This window comes from Pipistrellus kuhlii, unplaced genomic scaffold (genome assembly GCF_014108245.1).
Source record: "Pipistrellus kuhlii isolate mPipKuh1 unplaced genomic scaffold, mPipKuh1.p scaffold_m20_p_1, whole genome shotgun sequence".
Classification (NCBI taxonomy): Eukaryota; Metazoa; Chordata; class Mammalia; order Chiroptera; family Vespertilionidae; genus Pipistrellus; species Pipistrellus kuhlii.
Window position 1 is genome coordinate 113,534,493 of NW_023425404.1, and position 19,723 is coordinate 113,554,215.

Here is a 19,723-nt window from a genome sequence, read left to right on the forward strand (position 1 = left end):
AACAAGGAAAGGCCAAGAAGGGACGAGAGTGCTTGCTCTGTGGTTCTAGAGAAGACTCTGTATGCAACGTTAGAAGCTTAAGCCTTCCATCGTGACAATTTGTCCTTCCGGGGCTAGAGGGCTGTGGAGCAGGAATGGTGGAGAAACCTACAGTCTGGGATGACCCATTGTTAGTTAACTTCTAGCGTTCTGCTCCTTGGATCCTTTCATCAGAGAGCCAAATAACTAGGAAGTTCTCTTAGTTCACCTCAGAATGTTGACTAGGATTGAGCTGAAAGCTTCACAAGTGCAAGCAATGGGGCGAAAGAGTCTGAATGTCTGACTAAATTAGCCGTGTGAGTTAATGAGTGTTGGGATAATGAGTCATCCCGAATACATTTCCATGGGGGACGCTTCATTATATTTCCTAATACTCTGTGGCAAATTGGGCATTAATTAGGATAAAGTGAAACTTTGGTAAGGCGATGTTGAGTTTTCCTCTCTAAATATAATCTCAAGTGAGTGGGCTCACCAGACACCCCACTGCTCCCCAGTTAACACATTACATAAAGCTATGTTTGCAGGTTTCATTTTCTGGACCTCAGTATTTCAATTTAGAGTTTGAAAGGTGTGGAAAATGGAAATGAAAAAACCCCACACATCATCAATGCTTCTAGCTCTTTCTTCAATACTGCAAAGAATAAGAATAGATTTGATCTAGCATAGCATAACGCTCATGGTGAGCAATCCAGCAAATACTTGTTCATGATATGATAATAAAAATGCAAGGATGGCAGTCCTTTAAAAAGTAGTGTTGTGCAACTCTGTTGCATGCACTTGAAACAAATTCAGAAACTAGATCCTAGCGCTAGCTAGCTGCATATTTCTTTCTAACATAATATGTTTTTATTGATTTTTAGGTAGAGAGGAAAGGAGAGAGAGATAGAAACATCAATGAGAGAAATATACCAAATTGACTGCCTCCTGCATACCCCGTACTGGGGACCGTGCCCTGACCAGAAATTGAACCCGGGACCTATTGGTCCATGTGATGACACTCAACCCACTGGGGTCCTCACTGCATATTTCTATAGAGCAAGAGCTATAGGGTAAACAACTGGAAGAAAATCTCAGTAAACAAAAGTTTTCTGAGTGACACGATTTCTTCTTCAGGTGGTGTATGTCTTTGAGTTAGGAAACTTTAGTCCTGAAAGGACTAACTTCCAATGAATTAAGCTTTGCCTTACAGATGAGAACAGTGACTTAGTGAGGTTATATGTTGTTCAGTTTTTGTAGAAACAGAACTAGAGCCAACATCTTTAGACTCCGGGTTAAACGTCAGCTCTGGAAGTCTACAGATTTGATCCCAGTTCCCACACTTGCTAGAAATTCAGGCTTCAACTCTAGTTTTCTCAATGAAGTTAGGTTAGGCAAGAACAGGTGACCATGGCTTGGTCCTGGCAGCTGAGTTGGGGCTGGGTGTGGTGTGCATATACTTTTATTGTTCAAACCAGCGTATGTTTGAGAGGGAAAGGGGGTTACTACTAATGGGTATTTAGAACAACAGGTGCAAAGCAGAGCTGTGTGGGGAAGCTGCAGTGTGCTTACTCTATGTACGAAACACTGGGCGTCAGGGGCTTGCTCATGTGGGCAGAGAAGTAGTCCTGAGAGAAGGGAACATGGGTTAGGGGCAGGAACCCTTTGAAACAGGGCTGTCAACAACAGAAATGGAACTTTTCAATATATTCAGCATTACTGGAGAGTCTGTGGGAGGCGTCATCCCGCCATGAGGTTGCCTGTGAAAAAGACAACCTGCTATTGGATGAAGTGCCTCTGTTAGCTCAGTTGGGAGAGCAGAGAAAGATACCTGCTCCCAGTCCTCAGAGTGCGCACGGTGGGGGAAGCTTGGCCTCCCCACCTTCTCCTCTTGTGGGCCCTTTGAGTGCATGAGGATGTGAGAAGGAGAGCCTGCGACCTCGCTCAGGGCACCCCTTAGTACTTCCTCCCCCACGTTCTTCCCCCTCACCCAGCCTACCCTTTGATGTCCGCAGCTTTCCCCCCAAACCCGCTCTGCACTTACAGTGACACACCTCTGACTTCTTGTCCAGCTGTTACCTGTATATTGTCCTTGGCCCCAAACTATTACTTAAATGCATTATGAGCTCAAGAGCCATGCACGACACTTCTAGCCCTTGAAGCCTAACCCTGTGCTGAGTAGTGAGTCCCTGCTCCAAATGCTTTTTGACTTTTCAAAAATCACAGGGCATTTGACACTGAAGTCAGCCATTTCCATTTTCCCTTCTCTGCACTAAGTGATGTCTCAGCAGTGAGCTGACATCAGAGAGGAGATACCGTGTGAGGAGATTGCCAATATGCAAGACAGTTTTCAGTGAGAAAGTGAATGACATAGAACGAGAGAAGGAGTTTATATTTGGAACTGAGTGGCTGTGTACAGGAAATTAAAAATAAAGATTTAGCCCTTACATCTTTATTTTTATACATACTACTACCATGAGGACTCTGAAAGAGAAGTGAAACTTAAATCTGATGTTCTTCAAGGGTTGTTGCCTCTTGCAATGGAAAATGACAACTCGTGGATGTTTCCCAGAGGCTGCGAGGTGACCAAATGGCAGAGGCTGTACAGGAAGCCATGCTGCACCAAGTCCTGTTATTCCTTAGCTGTTTTTGCTAAACTGGATATTTTTTTAAGTCAGGGATGAGGACATCTGAGCTTGATATTCTGCCGAGCATAGTGACCAGGTTCATTGCTCAGCATGCTTCATTGAAGACCATGTAACTTTATGCAAATCTTGGTGCACAGTGATGTATGGTTAGTTTTTCCTATCAAATGATACTCTTTGAGTGCCACGGCCAGATCTTAATCTCCAGAGCAGAAGCTAACTTTATAAGAAATAAACCTGGCAATAAACCACTTAAGAGGCTTGCACAGAAAAATTAACCCAAAGACACAATTTAACTGTTAATGGGTGTCCTTTCTGGCCCTGTTCTTGGCATGTCATGTGAGCTGAGCATTTTCTATGGAGCTCCCAGGCTGGCAACATCCCGCATTTACAAGGTGCGGGTGCTGTGTGCCGACCTCATTCCTGTGTCCCCCATGGAAAGGTCCTGAAAGGTGCAGCCAGATGCAGGCATCTACATAACGCAATAGCACTCCTGCCAAGAGGGGTGTCCTTGTGCTTTTAGGAAGAGAGATGGGAAAGAAGCTGATCATTGACCCTCAAAGGGTTCTCCTGAGTATGGAGCACATCTGGGCCTCCCTGAGAGAGCTCGGTAGCAGAAGCTCTGAGGCAGCTCCAGCTATGTAATCCATCAGTGCACCTTGTTGACATTTATGAGCTTCAGGACAGCCAAAATAGAGCATGAAACCAATCACAGAACCCTTTTAAGGACGGGGCCCCGTGTGATCGCTCAGCCTGTACATCCACAAGCTGGTTCTGCCTTGAGAGTTAAGTGCCTTGGTGCCTCACTTCACAATGCATTGACATTCTCAGGAAGACAAAGAAATGCAAAGAAACAAACAAAAAACAATGACTACCAGGGACATTGACCGAGTATGTATATAATGCCTAGATTCCACCACCAGCCCATCAGTACCATTGGCATCTCATGAAGTGAAAACGCATGTACCTGATTCGCATAGATCAGTTTGCTTCCTGGAAGGTGCCTGGCGTCATGTCATGCAAGTCAGGGGCAGGCGGAGGGGAAAGCCGAGGTATCACATTCATTCACCCTAATCCCATTCCACTGCCTGCCTTTCTCTGACTTTCTACATTAGGGGTGTCGAACTCAATCAGAGAAGGGGCCAAAATCTAAAATCCAGCCTAAATTGCGGGCCGAATGGTTTACTGAACAGTCATAAACTGTCATTGTGATGGAAACGCAGCGGAGTACAGTGATGACAGCGCGGTGCGGGCCACATTGCAAGGCCTGGCGGGACGGATTTGGCCCGCGGGCCTTGTGTTTGACACATGTGTTCTACATGGACTATATAACCTGCAGCCTCTACACAACAGCAGAGTGATCTTCTACAAAGGGTATCTGTCCTGGCCCTCTGTCCCCTTTCCCTGCCTAAAGTGTCTACACGATGTCCTGGTACCTTAGTGTCCAGTTGGGAATTCTCACTCAGATTCCAGGCTGTGTGTGTTCTGGTCAGCCTGACTTCAGCCACAGCAAGCTTCCAGCCTCGTCATTTCTTTCTGCCTCAGGCATTTTGCACATACCATTCCCTTCACCCTGAATGGCTTTTCTGCTTTTCATCCCTCCCTCTTGGTTTCCCCCTTCTCCTCAACTTCCCTCTTTCTTGAGATCACAGTTTACATGCTTTTCCAACCCTCCACCCATATACATTCTCCACCCAACACCAGCAGCAGATAGAATTATACACTCTCATTGCACCTTTAATTTGTGTTAATGCCTGTCAGCTGACTGGTCTCTGAGCACCATGAGTGTGGCTTCATGTCTGTTCTGTGCATCATTCTGTCTCCGGACCCGGCATAGCTCTTGGAACATGGTGGATGCTCAGTAGGTGTCTGTTGAAAGTATGAGTGGATATTCCACACAGTTCACAGTTTACACTTAATTATATAATATCTTGAGTTATTTGTTTGTCCTTCACTAATTTCACCGATTAGTTTTGAAACTCTGACATCAGGCCACATTTCTGTTTTTCTCCATCTTCCACATTGCTCAACTGGTAGTGATGGTCAAGGAATGTTTTTTGACTAAAACTTTTAAGCATTTTACACATGCAACTTCAACTTCCTGCCATCATAGTATAGACTAGAGGCCTGGTGCACAAAATTCGTTCACAGGGGGAGGGGGGGACTGAGGGGGGTCTCCCTTAGCCTAGCCTGCACCCTCTCCAAAATGGGACCCTTTGAGGACAGTTGGACATCCCTCTCAGGATCCAGGACTGCTGGCTCCCAACTGCTCACCTGCCTGCCTTCCTGATTGCCACTAACCACTTCTGCCCTGCCAGCCAGATCACCCTCTAACCACTCCCCTGCCAGCCTGATTGATGCCTAACTGCTCCCCTGCCAGCCTGTTTGCCCCTAACTGCCCTCCCCTGCAGGCCTGGTCACCCCCAACTACCCTTCCCTGCTGGCCTGATGGCCCCTGATTGCCTCTGCCTGCCTGATCACTCCTAACTGCCCTCCCCTGCCAGCCTGATCTAACCCCCAGCTGCCCTCCCCTACAGGCCTGATCTCAACCCCAATTGCCCTCCTCTGCCACCCAATTTGGTTCTGATTGATGGGTTTCTATGCCAGTCAGCATCTCTGGGCCTATCAATGGGGCCTGATCAGAAAGGCGGGGCTGATCAGAAGCCCCAGTGGAGGCCCGAGAGAATTGGATGCACAGCTGCTGACCAGGCACAGAAAGAAAGAAAGAGGCAAGTGCTGATAAACAGCTGCCACAGAGGCTACAGATCAGACCTTGCTTCTCTCTTCAGGCCTCCCGCCTGGCCTGATTTGCAGCCGCCTCAACAGTCAGTGCTGGATCACTGTACCTGTAGCCATAGCAGTCAGTTCTGGGTTGCCATAGTGACCCAGCACTGACTGCAGAACTGACTTCCAGTTGGTCAAGCCTTCCAGTTGTTGTGTTTGTGACAGACCCAGGGTTTTTATATATTAGGATACTTCTGCTGATTGGTGAAGTAATAACCAAAGCTAGACATAATCTTATTTATTGGATTTATGCCTCAAAAGAAAAATTCAACTGTGATATAAATCTCCCTCTTACAATCTTAGGTTGTTGATTTTGGAAATGGTCTCGACATAAGGACAGGCTGTGTTCAGTGTACTCTGGGGTAAATGCATCATCCATTTAAGTATGCAGTCATGACCCTCTAATGACATGGATGTGTTCTGAGACGTGTCATTAGGCAATTCTGTCCTTGTATGAATATCATAGAGTCCACTTACACAAACCTGGATAGTGCAGCCTCCTACAACACTACGCTGTCATGTATGAAATCCATCATTGACCAAAATGTTATTTTAGGGCATGTGGCAGTAAAGAAGTATACACAGTTCCACGTGTTATGACAACAACTGGCAAAAAGGAGTTGATATGCTATCATTCTTTCCTAAGATGTGGCTTGTCCTCAACTCCTTGTCCAAAATGGAATTTGTAAGGTGGATGTTCGCTGATAAAAATCTTAATGGGATGCTGAGGGGCAATACGTTTTTCTCAGTAACTTTTACAGCTGGAACGTTGACCCTCTAGGTCTCTAGTCCTATCCAATCTTTCTGATGGACTTCTTCCTCTTCTATGTTGCTTTTGTAGATTGAAGGCCTTGATAGCAGTGAACATATTTTTAGTATAACTAGTAATAGTTTATTTTCCCACTTTCTTTCAAATGCCTTTTGTAGACAAGAAGCCCCAAACTGTCTCACAGTCCTCAGCCTCCCAGCCTGGGCGACCCGGTGGAGCATTTATCCGAGACTTCCGCTGACTCCCTGGAAGCCATGTCTGAGAGCGAAGCCCCAAGTCCTTTCTCCAGAGGCAGCCGAACCAGAGCGAGCCTTCCGGTGGTGAGATCGACCAACCAGACGAAAGAAAGATCTCTGGGTGAGCCTCAAATAGCAGTTTCTGATGTCTCTTTATTACGGCGTGTGTCTTGTTTTTATACTTCTGAACACATACTCCTGCGATGGAATGTTAATGTGATCTCAATTTGTAAAAAACACGAGTCCTGAGAAACTTCACTGGTTGACCACCATGCGTGAAGATGTGCCTGCTGGGGAAGCAGCGAGTCTAAGATGTCTTTGGGAATGGGCACATTTAGACCTGGCTGCTTAGCCACTGGAGCCAGCACGCGAGCAGTACTTGCCAGTGTCCCTGGTACAGGGAACAGCGGGGCACAGATTGCAGAATGAGCGCTGTTTCTCAGGAACCTCCCTCCTGTCTCAGAAACCTGGAGAGTTGAGGTCTGGGAGGTGGGTTTGCACCAGCCCCACGCTACTGTCTGTCAGTCCAGAGGAGGGTGTGAATGGCTTCAGGAAAAAGATGCATTGTGGCCAAAATTCCCCTGACTGTTTGTGACAGCAGTAATTCGGAGCTGTTCATCCCACCACCAGACGAAAGGATGGAGGGGCTTGGCACACATGTGCCAAAGCTTTTCCTCCTAAGAAAAATAGGAGGTTTCTCTCTTTCTGCCTTACCACTGGTGGTAAATTGATATTGGACATTTCACCTCCTAGCGTGCTCCGCTATTTTTTTTTTTTTTCTGGCCCTTTAACAAAATTTCAGGTATGAGAACTTAGACCTCTTTGCCAGTCGTGCTGGTGTTTCATATGCTTAACTTGCCATTTCAAGTTTTCCACTAGGTACCTGTGTTTGCAGACAGATGGGGATCAGGGGAAAGAGAGGACAGGAACTGGTTCACTAGAAAAAAGCTTCATGGTTTGGCCCCTAGAATTTAGCATGAGACAGCTAAATTCTATGTAAAACATAGCAAATGCTTTGCATGAAGAAAAAAAGAGAAGAAAAATGTGAGGAAGTACCCTGAATTTGTTCCTCATCTGCAGATGGTGAGAGCAGACTGGGTTCAGACATTCTCCTAGCTGTCCAAAACAGACCAAAACAAAACAAAACAAACAAAAAACCACACACCATTATTGTTTGCATTATTAATATTAATTTTAACATTAAATTTGTATACTTCATTTCAGTTTATAATCCAGGTTCCTCCTCATTTCACAAATAAGAGAGAAAACGCACACAGAAAAATCTGCATTTGAAAATATTTTTGGAGGTTACATAGTTAATTAAATGGCAGAGGCAGTTAGCCAGGCTTCCTGCAGCCTCTTTTACAAATGAAAGTGAGGGACCTGAAGGGTGAGATACACCCAAGGAGCTTAGTGGGCCAGGGCAGTGTCAGGATGACACAGGCTTCCACCTGGTACCAGGCTCGGGCTTTCCAGCTGGATCTTGGAGCATCGTGCTCTCTTAAACCCTTCCAGCTTGAGGCAAGAGCACCAGGAACCAGCTGAGCAGTGGAATTTCTCCTTTGTGATCTGCAGGAAATGAGGGAGGTTCAATTCTCTGTACAGACAGCCTGTGCTTTGCAAAATAAAACGAAGATAAGAATAAATGCGTCTGTGCCTTCCCCATACCTGGGGAACATTGAGCCTGTTGGATAATGGACCCTTTGTCTTGGCTGCCAAGCGCGTTGGCAGTGCAGGTGGATAGATACCAGCTTCAGGAAGCAAGCCTCCGGGCGGGCGGAGGGCCTGCAGGAGCCAGGTGAGCCTGGAGGGGGGCTGGTGTTTCCTCTTGCCCTTCGGCAAAAGGCTGAGATTTACTTTGAGCCCACCTTGCTGTAAAGTTCCTGCAAGGGCAGAGTCACAGCTGATTAAAAATGCATCTGAGATGTTTATTCTTCCAGCTCTGAGGGACTTTAGGCCTGCAATTTTCACAACTCCTGGATAGAAATTGAGGAAGGCAGTGAGAGGGGAGGAATGAGAAGTTTGCCCAAGCAAAGGGAACTGTGGTTCCAGAAAATGAACTGACACTGGGCCAGTGGGGTGGACGCTGCCCTGGTCACCTCTCGGTGGCCTGTTTGGGAATGCCCTCCCGGCCGCACCTGGCCTTGTGGAGCCATCCAGTTGAGCCTGGATGGGAAGTAAACAGGAAAGTGAGTCAGAGATAGTCTAAACACAGTCTCCCTGCCAGGGGCCTTGTTCAGCTTTATGTTCAGGAAACCCCGTGTGCCTGGCTTTCTTTAACGCTCAGACAGGGGCTCCTGGGAAGGGCAGGAGCAGCTGGTGTCTCCTGACCTCTGATGATTCCAGGTGTGGGATCCCTTATCACATCCGCGTGGTTCAGGGTTCCTCTTCAGGGTTCCGTGTCCTGGAGAAGGTTGACACACAAATGAAGAGAGACTGGAAAAGAGTTAATTTGGGAAAATGGGGACAGGTGGGAGTTCACCTCTAGGGGGAGGACTACCCACTGCTCTGGCCTTTTGCCATCCCTTTTATTGAGGTTCTGAGATACACCCACATCCTTTTAGGCAGGAAATTCCAACAATAGAAAATCAGCAAGAATTTACATGATTAACAGGTTAAAGTTGCTTTAACTACCACTGTCTCAACTAAACAATGAATTAATAGCTCCGACCATGCAGAGCCATTAAGGTTGACCAGCCTTCTGGATTCCCTTTTCACATCTAACCACCAGTGACAATGTTCGGTTTCCGGCATCCAGGTCTCAGAGGCCGAGGACGGATACTGAGCTGGGACCTCCAGAAACCCACCGTTGGTGCCATTCGGACACCCGGTATCTTTTCGGATCCGTACATTGCCATTTTACCTTAATGCACAGAATTTTACGACCTCTCCCAAAGCCTTGTTGACTCTGCCTTTAAATTTTTCATAGTTTGTTCATCATGGATTTTTGCATGAATTTTGATGTTTAAAACATCGCGTTACATTAGGACTGATCTTGATTACTCTTTGGGGCCTCCTTGTGTTTTGCACCGGTGGAGAGTGCCGCGCTCTCCGCTCGAGTGGCTGCCCCTCGGGTCACCCCGGAACACCGCATCCCATTGCCGTGGCCTCAGAGCCACAGAGCCCGGGAGGAGGCTGAGTCAAGTCCCATTCCTAGGCTGCTCTTTTGCACATGCGCAGTGTGTCGCTGGGGCAGCACAGGGGGAGACCTGGGGACCTTGAGGGCGGAGCCATACTGGGCAGATAGATCCTCAATTCACTCCGGCTCCCTGGGGGGAGGAAACTTCCCCTCGCTAAAGCAGCCTGTGCTCAGAGATAAACCTGCCTGCTTAATCATTTTCCCACTTGAGAGTATTTAGGGGAGGGGAGGAGCGAGGGAGGCAGGGTGCATGTCACAGAGGCTTTAAGCAGACGTGGAGGAGAGAGAAGGGACAGAGAGAGACCTTAGCCATCGCTGGGGTCTGTTTCCATATTCTCCCTGGGATGCGTCGTCCTGCAGGCAGGATGTCAGCTGCGCTTTGGGAAGGGTGCCGAGGGACTGCAGACAGAACACAGGTCCTTTCTGATGCTGAGGGCAAGCTGGTCATTCATAGCGACTGACCGAGCAGGAAAGTAAAGGAAGCATGGTGCTCAGCGACTCTGATTTATAACCTGAGCAGGGTCCTGGGATGGACACCTGTAAATCTCCACTTCTGCAGGGCGCCGGGTTCCCTGCCCGCTGTACCACCCACCGGAGCCCAACCGAAATGCTTCTCTGGGGTATTTTCACCATTTCTCCCCCCATTCCCCTCTCTCTAGGGAAAATGGAGAAGAGGAGGAGAAAGGAAGTCTACAAAAGAAAGTAAAAACCGCTTTGCAGTCGAATTTGGTTTTAGGAGTAATTTCCATGAAAAGCTGCCCTGCGGACATTGGGTCTGGGTCTCAGGAATGGGGTTCTCCGCTGCCTTTTGATCACCGCTGGCTTACAGATGCCTGTCTGCAATGTGACAGTGGGCAGGGCCCTGTCTGGCCGCCCCGCAGCCAGCCTGGGAGAGGGCAGCCGCCAGACATCACCACCCCTCTGTGCGCACTCAGCAATTTGAAAATAAAACTCATGTGGAAACGAGGAGAGCAGCGGCACCTCCTGCTCTCTGGAGCCAGATGCCTGTGTTGGCCGCATTCTGAACGGTTCGCTTGTCTTTTTCTTCTTCTGCAACGGGTCTTTTTGGAGGAGACCTATTGATCAGTTTTTTTTCTTTTATGGATTGTGGTTTCGGTGTTATATCAAAGAACATCACAAAGGTCAAGGTCCTCACTGATATCTCATTTTTCCCTGGAAGTTTTATATTTATTAGTATGTATTGTGCATTTAAGTCCATGATCTGTTTTGCGTTAATTTTTTTCACGTGTGACCCTTACCAGCTTGCCAGCCAGACAGGTTACTGTTTCTGTAACAAATTGTCTCTTGAACCCTCAGACTCCACAAGCAGGAATGATTTTTAAATGGCTCGAGAAAATTTCAGACAAATTTGGGAGAGGTTTTTTCCCCGCACATGAGAATTGATGAGTATCTATGTGGTTGTTCTTTTATTCCAACATGGTAACAGTGATGGTGACCACTCATGGGGGGGAGGGGATGTGTCAATTTAAGGAACAGAGGGTCAGAGTTGCCAGAATTTTCCCTCCTGCGCATAAGAGTAGGTAGGAAGTTAGGGCAAAGGAATGAGGAAACCTCCATCTATCAAGTGGGAAGCCAAGAAGGGTGGTGAGTGAGAGAGCAGGGCAGGGCAGGGCGAGGCGAACTCCTGACTGGAACCCTGACTCCACTGTCCAGCAGGGCAGAGCTATTCTCCATTTTGTGTAACTGGACCCTAGCCTTCACCCAACCAATCAGGGATCAGCCAGACTAGTGACATCACCACCCATATAAAACCCCTGGGCTTGTTGAAGTTCGAGCTCTCGTCCACCATGCTGCCAGCGTGAGTGGGACAGAGCCCATGTTAACATGGAAGAGGCTCTCTTGTTTATTGCATCGGACTCGGCTCCCTGCTGGTCCTTGGGGATCACGGAATCTCACAGAATCTCGGTACAGCAATGAGCAAAGACTGTGAGAATCGGGTTATTTACGTGTATACATGATCCCTTGCATAGTTAAAATAGAAATAAATTTTAGATGAATGGAAAGTCGTGTTGATCTAGAGAGTAAGTGAAACTTTATGAAATTTTTTTCTAAGTGCAAGTAATGATTGAAATGTAATATTATAAAAACAAACATTTAAGGAAGAGGGTTTCATAGCAGGTCAATAGGTTTGGGGCACATTCCTGACCTTTTTAGAGTGCTATCGAAGAAAAGGTCTAAGTATTTTCTCTAGTATGGAACTAAGTAGATGGGGTAGGTCATTGGTTGGCAAGCTCATTAGTCAACAGAGCCAAATATCAATAGTACAACGATTGACATTTCTTTTGAGAGCCAACATTTTTAAACTTAAATTTCTTCTAATGCCACTTCTTCAAAATTGACTCGCTCAGGCTATGGTATTTTGTGGAAGAGCCACACTCAAGGGGCCAAAGAGCTACATGTGGCTTGCGAGCCGCAGTTTGCCAACCACGGGGGTAGGTGGATATGGCAACTTGCTGGCATGGTCCACTCCTGCCTCCTCCTGGTTTGCCTTTCTTTACTTTGGAAGCAGGAAGCAGGCCAAATATGTGAGTTCCAGAAGTGGGAACCAAGGTGTTGCAGAGCCTTTTGTTTTTTTTTCAGCATCATTTGCCAAGGTCCTAGAGTAGTGTTGTTTAATAGCATTGAAAGTCGGGTGCTAAGCATCCATTTTTCTAGTACTGAGGGCACAGGTGTGGCCTGGCTTTCTAGTCCCTCCTGGGTTTTTGCCTTTGGAGTCACAGTTGTCCGGGTGATGGGAAGCTTCCTCTTAGTCAGATGGGCTCTGGTGTACTCAGTTCTACAGTTAAAATCATCCTCATGATTCTGCAAACTGCACAGTCACTCCATATTTGCTTAAATTAGCTCAGTTCTCTACAACTGAACCATGATGGATAGAAGAGGTCTGATTTGCTGATTTGTAGAAATTGTAGTGTTACCTATTTTGGGTGTTTCAGAAAATATGACAAATACCTGTAGGCTCAGAAGACTAACTTTTAGAGATCTAGCAGTCAACTGGAGAGTGAATTGAAGATGTAGTTTTCAAATTGTATTCTTAGTTAGTTTGCTGTAAATATTATAGTTTAAAAATAAGATTTCATTGAAAAAAAGCTAAGCTAAACTACTAAAACACACACACACACACACACACACACACACACACACATACTCACACACACTCACAGCAAAAACATTAAATAAACCAGGGGTATAGGAAAAGAAAAAGAAAGAATGGAAGAGAGGAAGGAAGGAAGGAAGGAAGGGAGGGAGGAAGATCTGAATAAATTTTCTCTTTACAAGAGGTATTTAGGATTTTAATTTGGCTAAATTAGGTGAGACAAAAAGATTACCTCTTAGCTTTCATGCACTTGAGATAATGAATGTCTTGAAAGGTAGTTTTTATAAGCTGAATCGATCTTTAAACTAAGTAAGCAAATGTATTTGGGACTGGGAATTAACCACCAAAAGGACTATTTCAAGAAACCTTTTAGTATAGTGAGACAGTTGTGATAAAAGTAATCATCCCTAATTTTCCTTTATGAGTTTTGATTTTTATATATGAGGTTTTCTGAGAGAAGAGAGTACTTATTCAAGTTTACCTACTTGGTTCTCAATTCCCCCATAAAAAGAATGTTCTCATAAAAGATGTGTTTGTGCTTACGTTAAAAAATAAAGTTAGTCAGATGTTTTTTGAAATCTCTCACTGTTGCAGTTCCTGGGTTGAAACTCTGGAATGATTTCTAAGACTTTGCAGGAATCGTTTAGTTGTAATAAAGTACGTAATAAGGTCAATGACCTTTACCATTATTTCTAGGATTACTTTGTAGATAGGACAGAGGAAGGAAAAGCATCAACAGAGGTGAATAGGTTTGACTGAGCTCTCCTGGAGTCACCATTATTTTACAGGGTCTGTTGTTGGTTAGGTGGTGACAATGAAGAGTCTTAGAGAAGACTGGGGGTCTGCTGTTTCTCTTTCCTTCTTTACAACTGGGGTATTCCTAAACCAGGACTACAGGTCACCTTTCCCTAAAGTCGATATAAAACATTTCAATAATGTAGGTGGAGCTATGAGGTTTAGTAGCTCGTTATGAGGTTATGAGTTTAATTTTCACAGCCATTTCAGAAAACCAATCTGCCAGTAAGCCAGTATAAAATATTTCTTTCTCTCTGTGTCCTAGCTGCAATGTCCCATCCTAATCGAGACACCTAGATAACTTGTTTTACTTTTGTTTATTACATAAAAAAATCCTCTTACGCAAAAAAGAACTCTTCACCAAGTGTCATAAGACAGCATGAGAGAAGGGAAATTTTATCGGTTATTTGTATCACTCTACATCCAAAATAGATTTTATTTGGGCTTATTCAACAATAATAAAAGTATATAAGAACCATTAAAACAATACAATAGCAGTTGGGCACAGTATGTGTGCCAGAGAAATTCTGATAAGGATATTTGCTGTAATTGCAGCCAAGACCAAAAAATAAAAAAATAAATAAAAGGAGAAATGTAAATGGATCAAATAGATTTCATTATTTAAGAAGACATTTATATTAGCTCATTAGAAAAAAATGTTTTCAAGAATTATAATGGAAGAACTTCTGTAGGTTAATGTTGTTGACATTGGATTATGTAACAGACATACTTAACTGTTCTTTTATGGAAAGGGTTTTCATATGGCTATGTCATTATATAAAACCCCAAAACCCAAGAGCATAGTATGAAGCCATGTCTTTTGAATTTAAACAGATTTCTGGTGATCTAATCTGATACATGGAAAAAGTTGGTGTAGTCTTGATAATATACCTGGTCCTCAGATGACTTGCCCTTGGGTATTCTTTGTCTTAACAGGGTGGGTAGCTTCAGACTGAGAAGACAATTTGAGGGGCAGGTCATTGTTGAAAGCTTTGAATGACAAAAAGTTAGACTAACTCTTGCTTTTTTTTTTTTTTTTTTATGCAAGATTCATTGCACACTCAAAAGTTTTTACCAAGTTAATTTGTTTGTTAAAATCTGTATTTAAAATATAATCCTTTATGCTCATCAAATTCTGTAAGAGTTCCCACATCTTTTTTGTGCCACTTTTATGCCATACACCCATGTAGAACGCCATCCGTGGTGCTCTCATCCTAGCAGTGGCCTTCAGAGGGCTGTCTGCTGACATCTGGAAACTGAAATTTGGGGTAGCTTCTTATATTTGGGGAGGGAGGAACACCTGCATTATTAGAGGGCAAATGTATATCTTCTGATGGGAAGGCTTTGGTAAAAGGTCCAGGTCACTTCCTGTTCAGATTTCTCAAGTCAGCTCTGTGATATGGGGTTCCAGTTAAGCCTCCTTGGGGTTTGGACATGAGGTCCTCTCTGGACCACCATCCAAAAGCTGCTTTTGAGCAGGAGAGCAGCAAGCCCTTGAAGTACCGCCATGATGGTGACGTCTCAGTTCTTGTCAGTGAGAACCACTCCATTAGTGCTTTTATTGACTCAGTAGCATCCCCTCAGAGTTCCTAACCCCCAGTACTTCAGAATGGGACTGTATTTAGAGAAAAGGCCTTTGAAGAGGTAATAAATTTAACATGAGGTCAGTAGAGGGGGCCCTAGTCCACTATGACTGGTGTCCGTGTGACAAGAGGAGATTCGGACACAGACACACACAGAGGAGACAAAAGGAGAGGGTGGCATCTATGAGCCATGGAGAGAAGCCCCAGTAGGAACGGATCCTGCTGACACCTTGACCTTAAACTTCTAGCCCCCAAAACTGTGAGGAGATAAATCTCTGTTGTGTAAGCCACATGGCCTTGGCACTTTGTTACAGCAGCCTGAGCAGACTAAAACAGGGACTTAGGACACTCTTCTCCTTCCTCCTTCTTTTCTCATTTGAGGAGACAGTCAGGCCAATGGCAGTTGTCACAAACTTAAAGCGTCTCTTCAGGACAGTGAGGTTAGATTTGTCAGATTTTCTGTTTATTTAATTTGATTTTATTCCAGCCTCTTCAACCTTCTCACAGTTATCCACGTGGTTTCTTAGCATTGGGAAGGGAAATTTAATACCCTTGGTACAGATTCAGCTCCCAGTACTACCTTTCTCTTTGGCATCTCCCAAGCCCCAGCCTCAAAGTTAGCAAATGAGAGTTGTTTGGCATCTGACTGGCTTAACTGAATCCCATCAAGAAAAGCTCCCATTCCATCATGCTGAGTTGGAGTTCTCCAAGGTTTGGGAATGTCATAACAAATGATATTCCCACCAACTTTTCATTTTTAGAATTTTCCAGGGTGTTAATTGGCTTTCAGACCTCTCTGGCTGACTGTCTCCCAGAAATATAAAGCTAAACAGGATAAAAATAAACCCTCCATTCGCACACCCTCATACACACACACACAAGTTTTGCCCACGTCTCAGTTTTGTCTCCGTGTATTTGTGCATTTATTAAGAATCTCTTCCATTTCTGGCACTGTTAACAGTACCATGGAGAGTTATTTAAAAAATATATGAAGTCTGGTTCTTGTATTTAAGGAATTTTCTGTGTAACTAAAGGCACCTGGTAACCATGTAAGGATTTTAAAATATACATAAATCAACAACTACAGAGAGGAAGCTGTGCACACACACAGACGTGCTGGTCTCCTGGCCGTTCCCGCAGGCTCCCCATCGGGAACTCTGCTGATGCTGCTCTCTCTGCCTGGGACCATCGCCCAGGCTCCTGGCCCCCCGTCTCTGCACGGCCCCTCCTCACTTCATCCAGCCCTTTGCTCAGATGGTGCTCGCCAAAGAGCCCTTCGATGAGGAGATAGCACCCACCCTGCCCGTTTCTATCCAGCTACCCGGCTTCATTCTTATCATGACACTTCTCCTTAGAAATGTGGTTCTCGAACTTTTTCCAGCTCTACTTCTTGAATTCTGGGGAGTCACTGATTTAAGGTAGTATTATGCCCTGGAGCAGATTTAGGAGTGTTATTACAGTGCAGCACCACATGAGGGCATTTCACTCAGCTCCCCGTAGGGGGTGGAAAGTAGTCATACTTTGGCAGGAAAGCAAAGAGAGCTCAAGTGTCTGGTCTTCGTCATATCCTTGAACTAGAGTATTTAATCCCAGCACACGTGACTAGCAAGACGCTCACAAAAAGTGTGGGAGTATGTGCCCTTTCCACAGTGAGCTGTCTTAGAGCCTTCCTGCTCACCTCAGGCTGTCTGGCCTTTTACATTGTGCTGGTTTTACTTCTGATCCCTGCTTGATCTCAACTACTGTTATCTGCCGCCTCCTCCTCCAGCTGGTCACACTCAGTAAGGTACTCAGACTTAACGCTAAAAGGTGGCTGACCTTTCCATATGACTTCACACCCCTCTACATACACATCCCAGTGTCCTAGGAATTTTAAATCTTCTCCAGGGCATAATACTACCTTAAATCAGTGATTCCCACCAGCAGCCTGTCCTTGTCTGCCTTAGGGGGCTCTACTGCCCCCAGGGCCAGTTAGCAGCCAGACATCCACCTTCCTCCTGGTGCTGACAGGGAGAGGCAAACACACCAGGATGGTGTAGCTGAAGGTTTTCCTGGGGAAGAAAGTTCCACTGGGACACACGCTTTGATTTAGTAATTGGTTCTGTATGCTTCCAGGGTTATGTACTTCCCTGTGCTTCCATGTGCCTGCATAAGAGCCAAGTAATGCAGGAACCTTTTTAAGAATAAAGAGCTCAATTTAACAAATATGTATTAAATACTTACAATGCACATGGTGCTATGTCAGGTGGAAAGAAAGAGACTCATTTTTTTTTTAAACAAATACTGAGTTTCTACCAAAGCAATCTTGGGTACAATGGGGGGGAAAAGAGTCACAACCTTCTGATCATCTGGAGCTTCTATTCTGTTGGGGTAGCAGATGATAAATAAAATAAAATAATAAGATGGCATAAGCACAGTGGAGAAACATTAAGTAGAGGGAGGGGTACAGAGATGAAGGTAGGAGACTTGCCATTTTTGAAAAGAATTGAGAGCATTGCTGAGAAAGTGGCATGTGAGCCACAGTCTGGGGCATGTGGAGACATAAGCCACACAGATATCCAGGAGAATTCCAGGCAGAGGGAATAGCCAGTGCAAAGTCTCTGAGCAAGAGTATGCATGGCTCCCTGACTAGTTTGGCTCAGTGGATAGGGCGTGGGTGGTCTGAAGGATCCAGGTTCAATTACAGTCAAGGGCATGTATCTTGGTTGAGGACACATTTCCAGTGGTGAGTGTGCAGGAGGCAGCTGATGGATGTTTCTCTCTCATCGATGTTTCTAACTCTCTATCCCTCTCCCTTCCTCTCTGTAAAAAAAAAAAAAAAAAAAAAAAAAAAAAAATCAATAAAATATATATTTTTAAAAAAGAACATGCATGGCAAGGAGACCACTGTGAGAAGGGACTGAGGTTGGAGAGGCCCTGGGGACTGCATGATGTAGGGCTACTAGTATCACAACAGCAAACACGTGGGCTATGCTGGCCTCGTCAGAAAGGAAATGGCTCTGGCACAGCTATGAGCAGTGGCATCGCTTCAGGAGTGAAGACTGTATTCTGGCTGCTGGGTTTAATCCTAGGCTAAAGGGGCCTGGGCAGAAGTCAGGAGGCTAGTAGGAGTCTCACGATAATCTCGGGAGATGAGAGTGTTAGCATGGAACCCAGAGAGAAGAATTTGGATTCTATCAATGTTTTGAAATTATAATAAGATTGGCCCCTAATTTACTAATGGAGGAGGCTCATACCATATTTTTCGGACCATAAGACGCTCCGGACCATAAGACGCACCAGTTTTTAGAGAAGGGAAATGAAGAAAAAAAGATTCTGAAATAAATAGTGTCCTAAAATATTTTATGTGCATTAAAACCCAACATCACAGTCATAAACACATGTAATCAACCCTGTAAAGTAAACAGCAGCATTTAGAACCATTTTAGAGCCGGGCAAGCACACAGAGACCACACAGAGCTGGGCAAGTAAAAAAACTTTTTTTTTTACAGTATATGTGTAGGCTATATTGGGCCATAAGACGCAGGGACTTTTTCCCCCCACTTCTGGGGGGAAAAAAAGTGCGTCTTATGGTCCGAAAAATACGGTATATAAGAAAGCATAGGTGCAAATGCCATTATGGAGGCTAACGTTTGCTAAGCACTCACTCTATGCCAGGAAGTATCTAACACACAGAGCAGCAAAGGCAGGATTTGAACCCAGCAGGCTGTGTCCAGAGCCCATGTGCTTTACTATACTGTCCTGAACAGAGAAAGAAATTGCAATTTGGAAAACTTTGAAGGTTTTTAATAAAAATTAAAAAAGTAGCATTTGTATTGGATTTTGAGGGATGAATAGTGGTTTGACAGTGTGAAAAGGAGGCAGATCTTTTATGAGGGCAAAAAACAGAATAATATTGATCTCTTGAACCTCTCCAGAAGTTGTTTCATGTTTCTATGCCTGAGCGTCTGGACCCTGGAGGTGATTGTGCATCATAGCTACCGGCCAGTCAACTGGTCACTTAGGCCTATATATATATAGATAGATAGATAGATAGATAGATAGATAGATAGATAGATAGATAGATAGAGATAGATAGAGATATAGATATAGATATATAGATATATATATAGATATATATTACTAAAATAAAATTAAAGAAATAGAGAACATATTAGAAGTTAATAGGAATTGTGAAAGGGTGTTGACTACAAGGGGCCATGTTATGATGGCACAATTATAAATACATTTTGTGATTGGGTAATAGTTACACAGCATCAAATTTCATAGAAGTATACACACACACACACACACACACACACAGGAATGCATGTATAAATCTGAATAAGCTCTGTGAGTAGTAGCAACTTCAATGAACTTGTTTTGTTTTTATATATATAGTCATTTGGGATGCCAACATTGGTGGAAGCAGGGTGGAGGGTGCTTGGGACCTCCAATAGATTTATTTGCAACTTTTTTGAATCTATATTTACTTTAAAATAAAAAGTTAAAAAATATATATATTTTTTATTAAGAAGTATAATAAACCTAGGAGGGAGAAGTGATGTGAGTGAACTGATAGTGATAAACTAAATGTTTTTCAGAAAACCGAAATAAACACCAATCATAATGAATCATTTAAGGGAATTAAAGGCAATATAAA

General features: G+C 44.5%; 1 protein-coding gene across 1 annotated transcript in view; it reads left to right on the forward strand.

The window, feature by feature from the left end:
• KIAA1217 (KIAA1217 ortholog) overlaps positions 1 to 19,723 on the forward strand; it is a 296,834-nt gene that overhangs the window by 142,176 nt on the left and 134,935 nt on the right. The window contains 1 exon segment of the mRNA XM_045588070.1: positions 6,372 to 6,570. Coding sequence (XP_045444026.1) covers positions 6,372 to 6,570 — 199 coding nt within the window.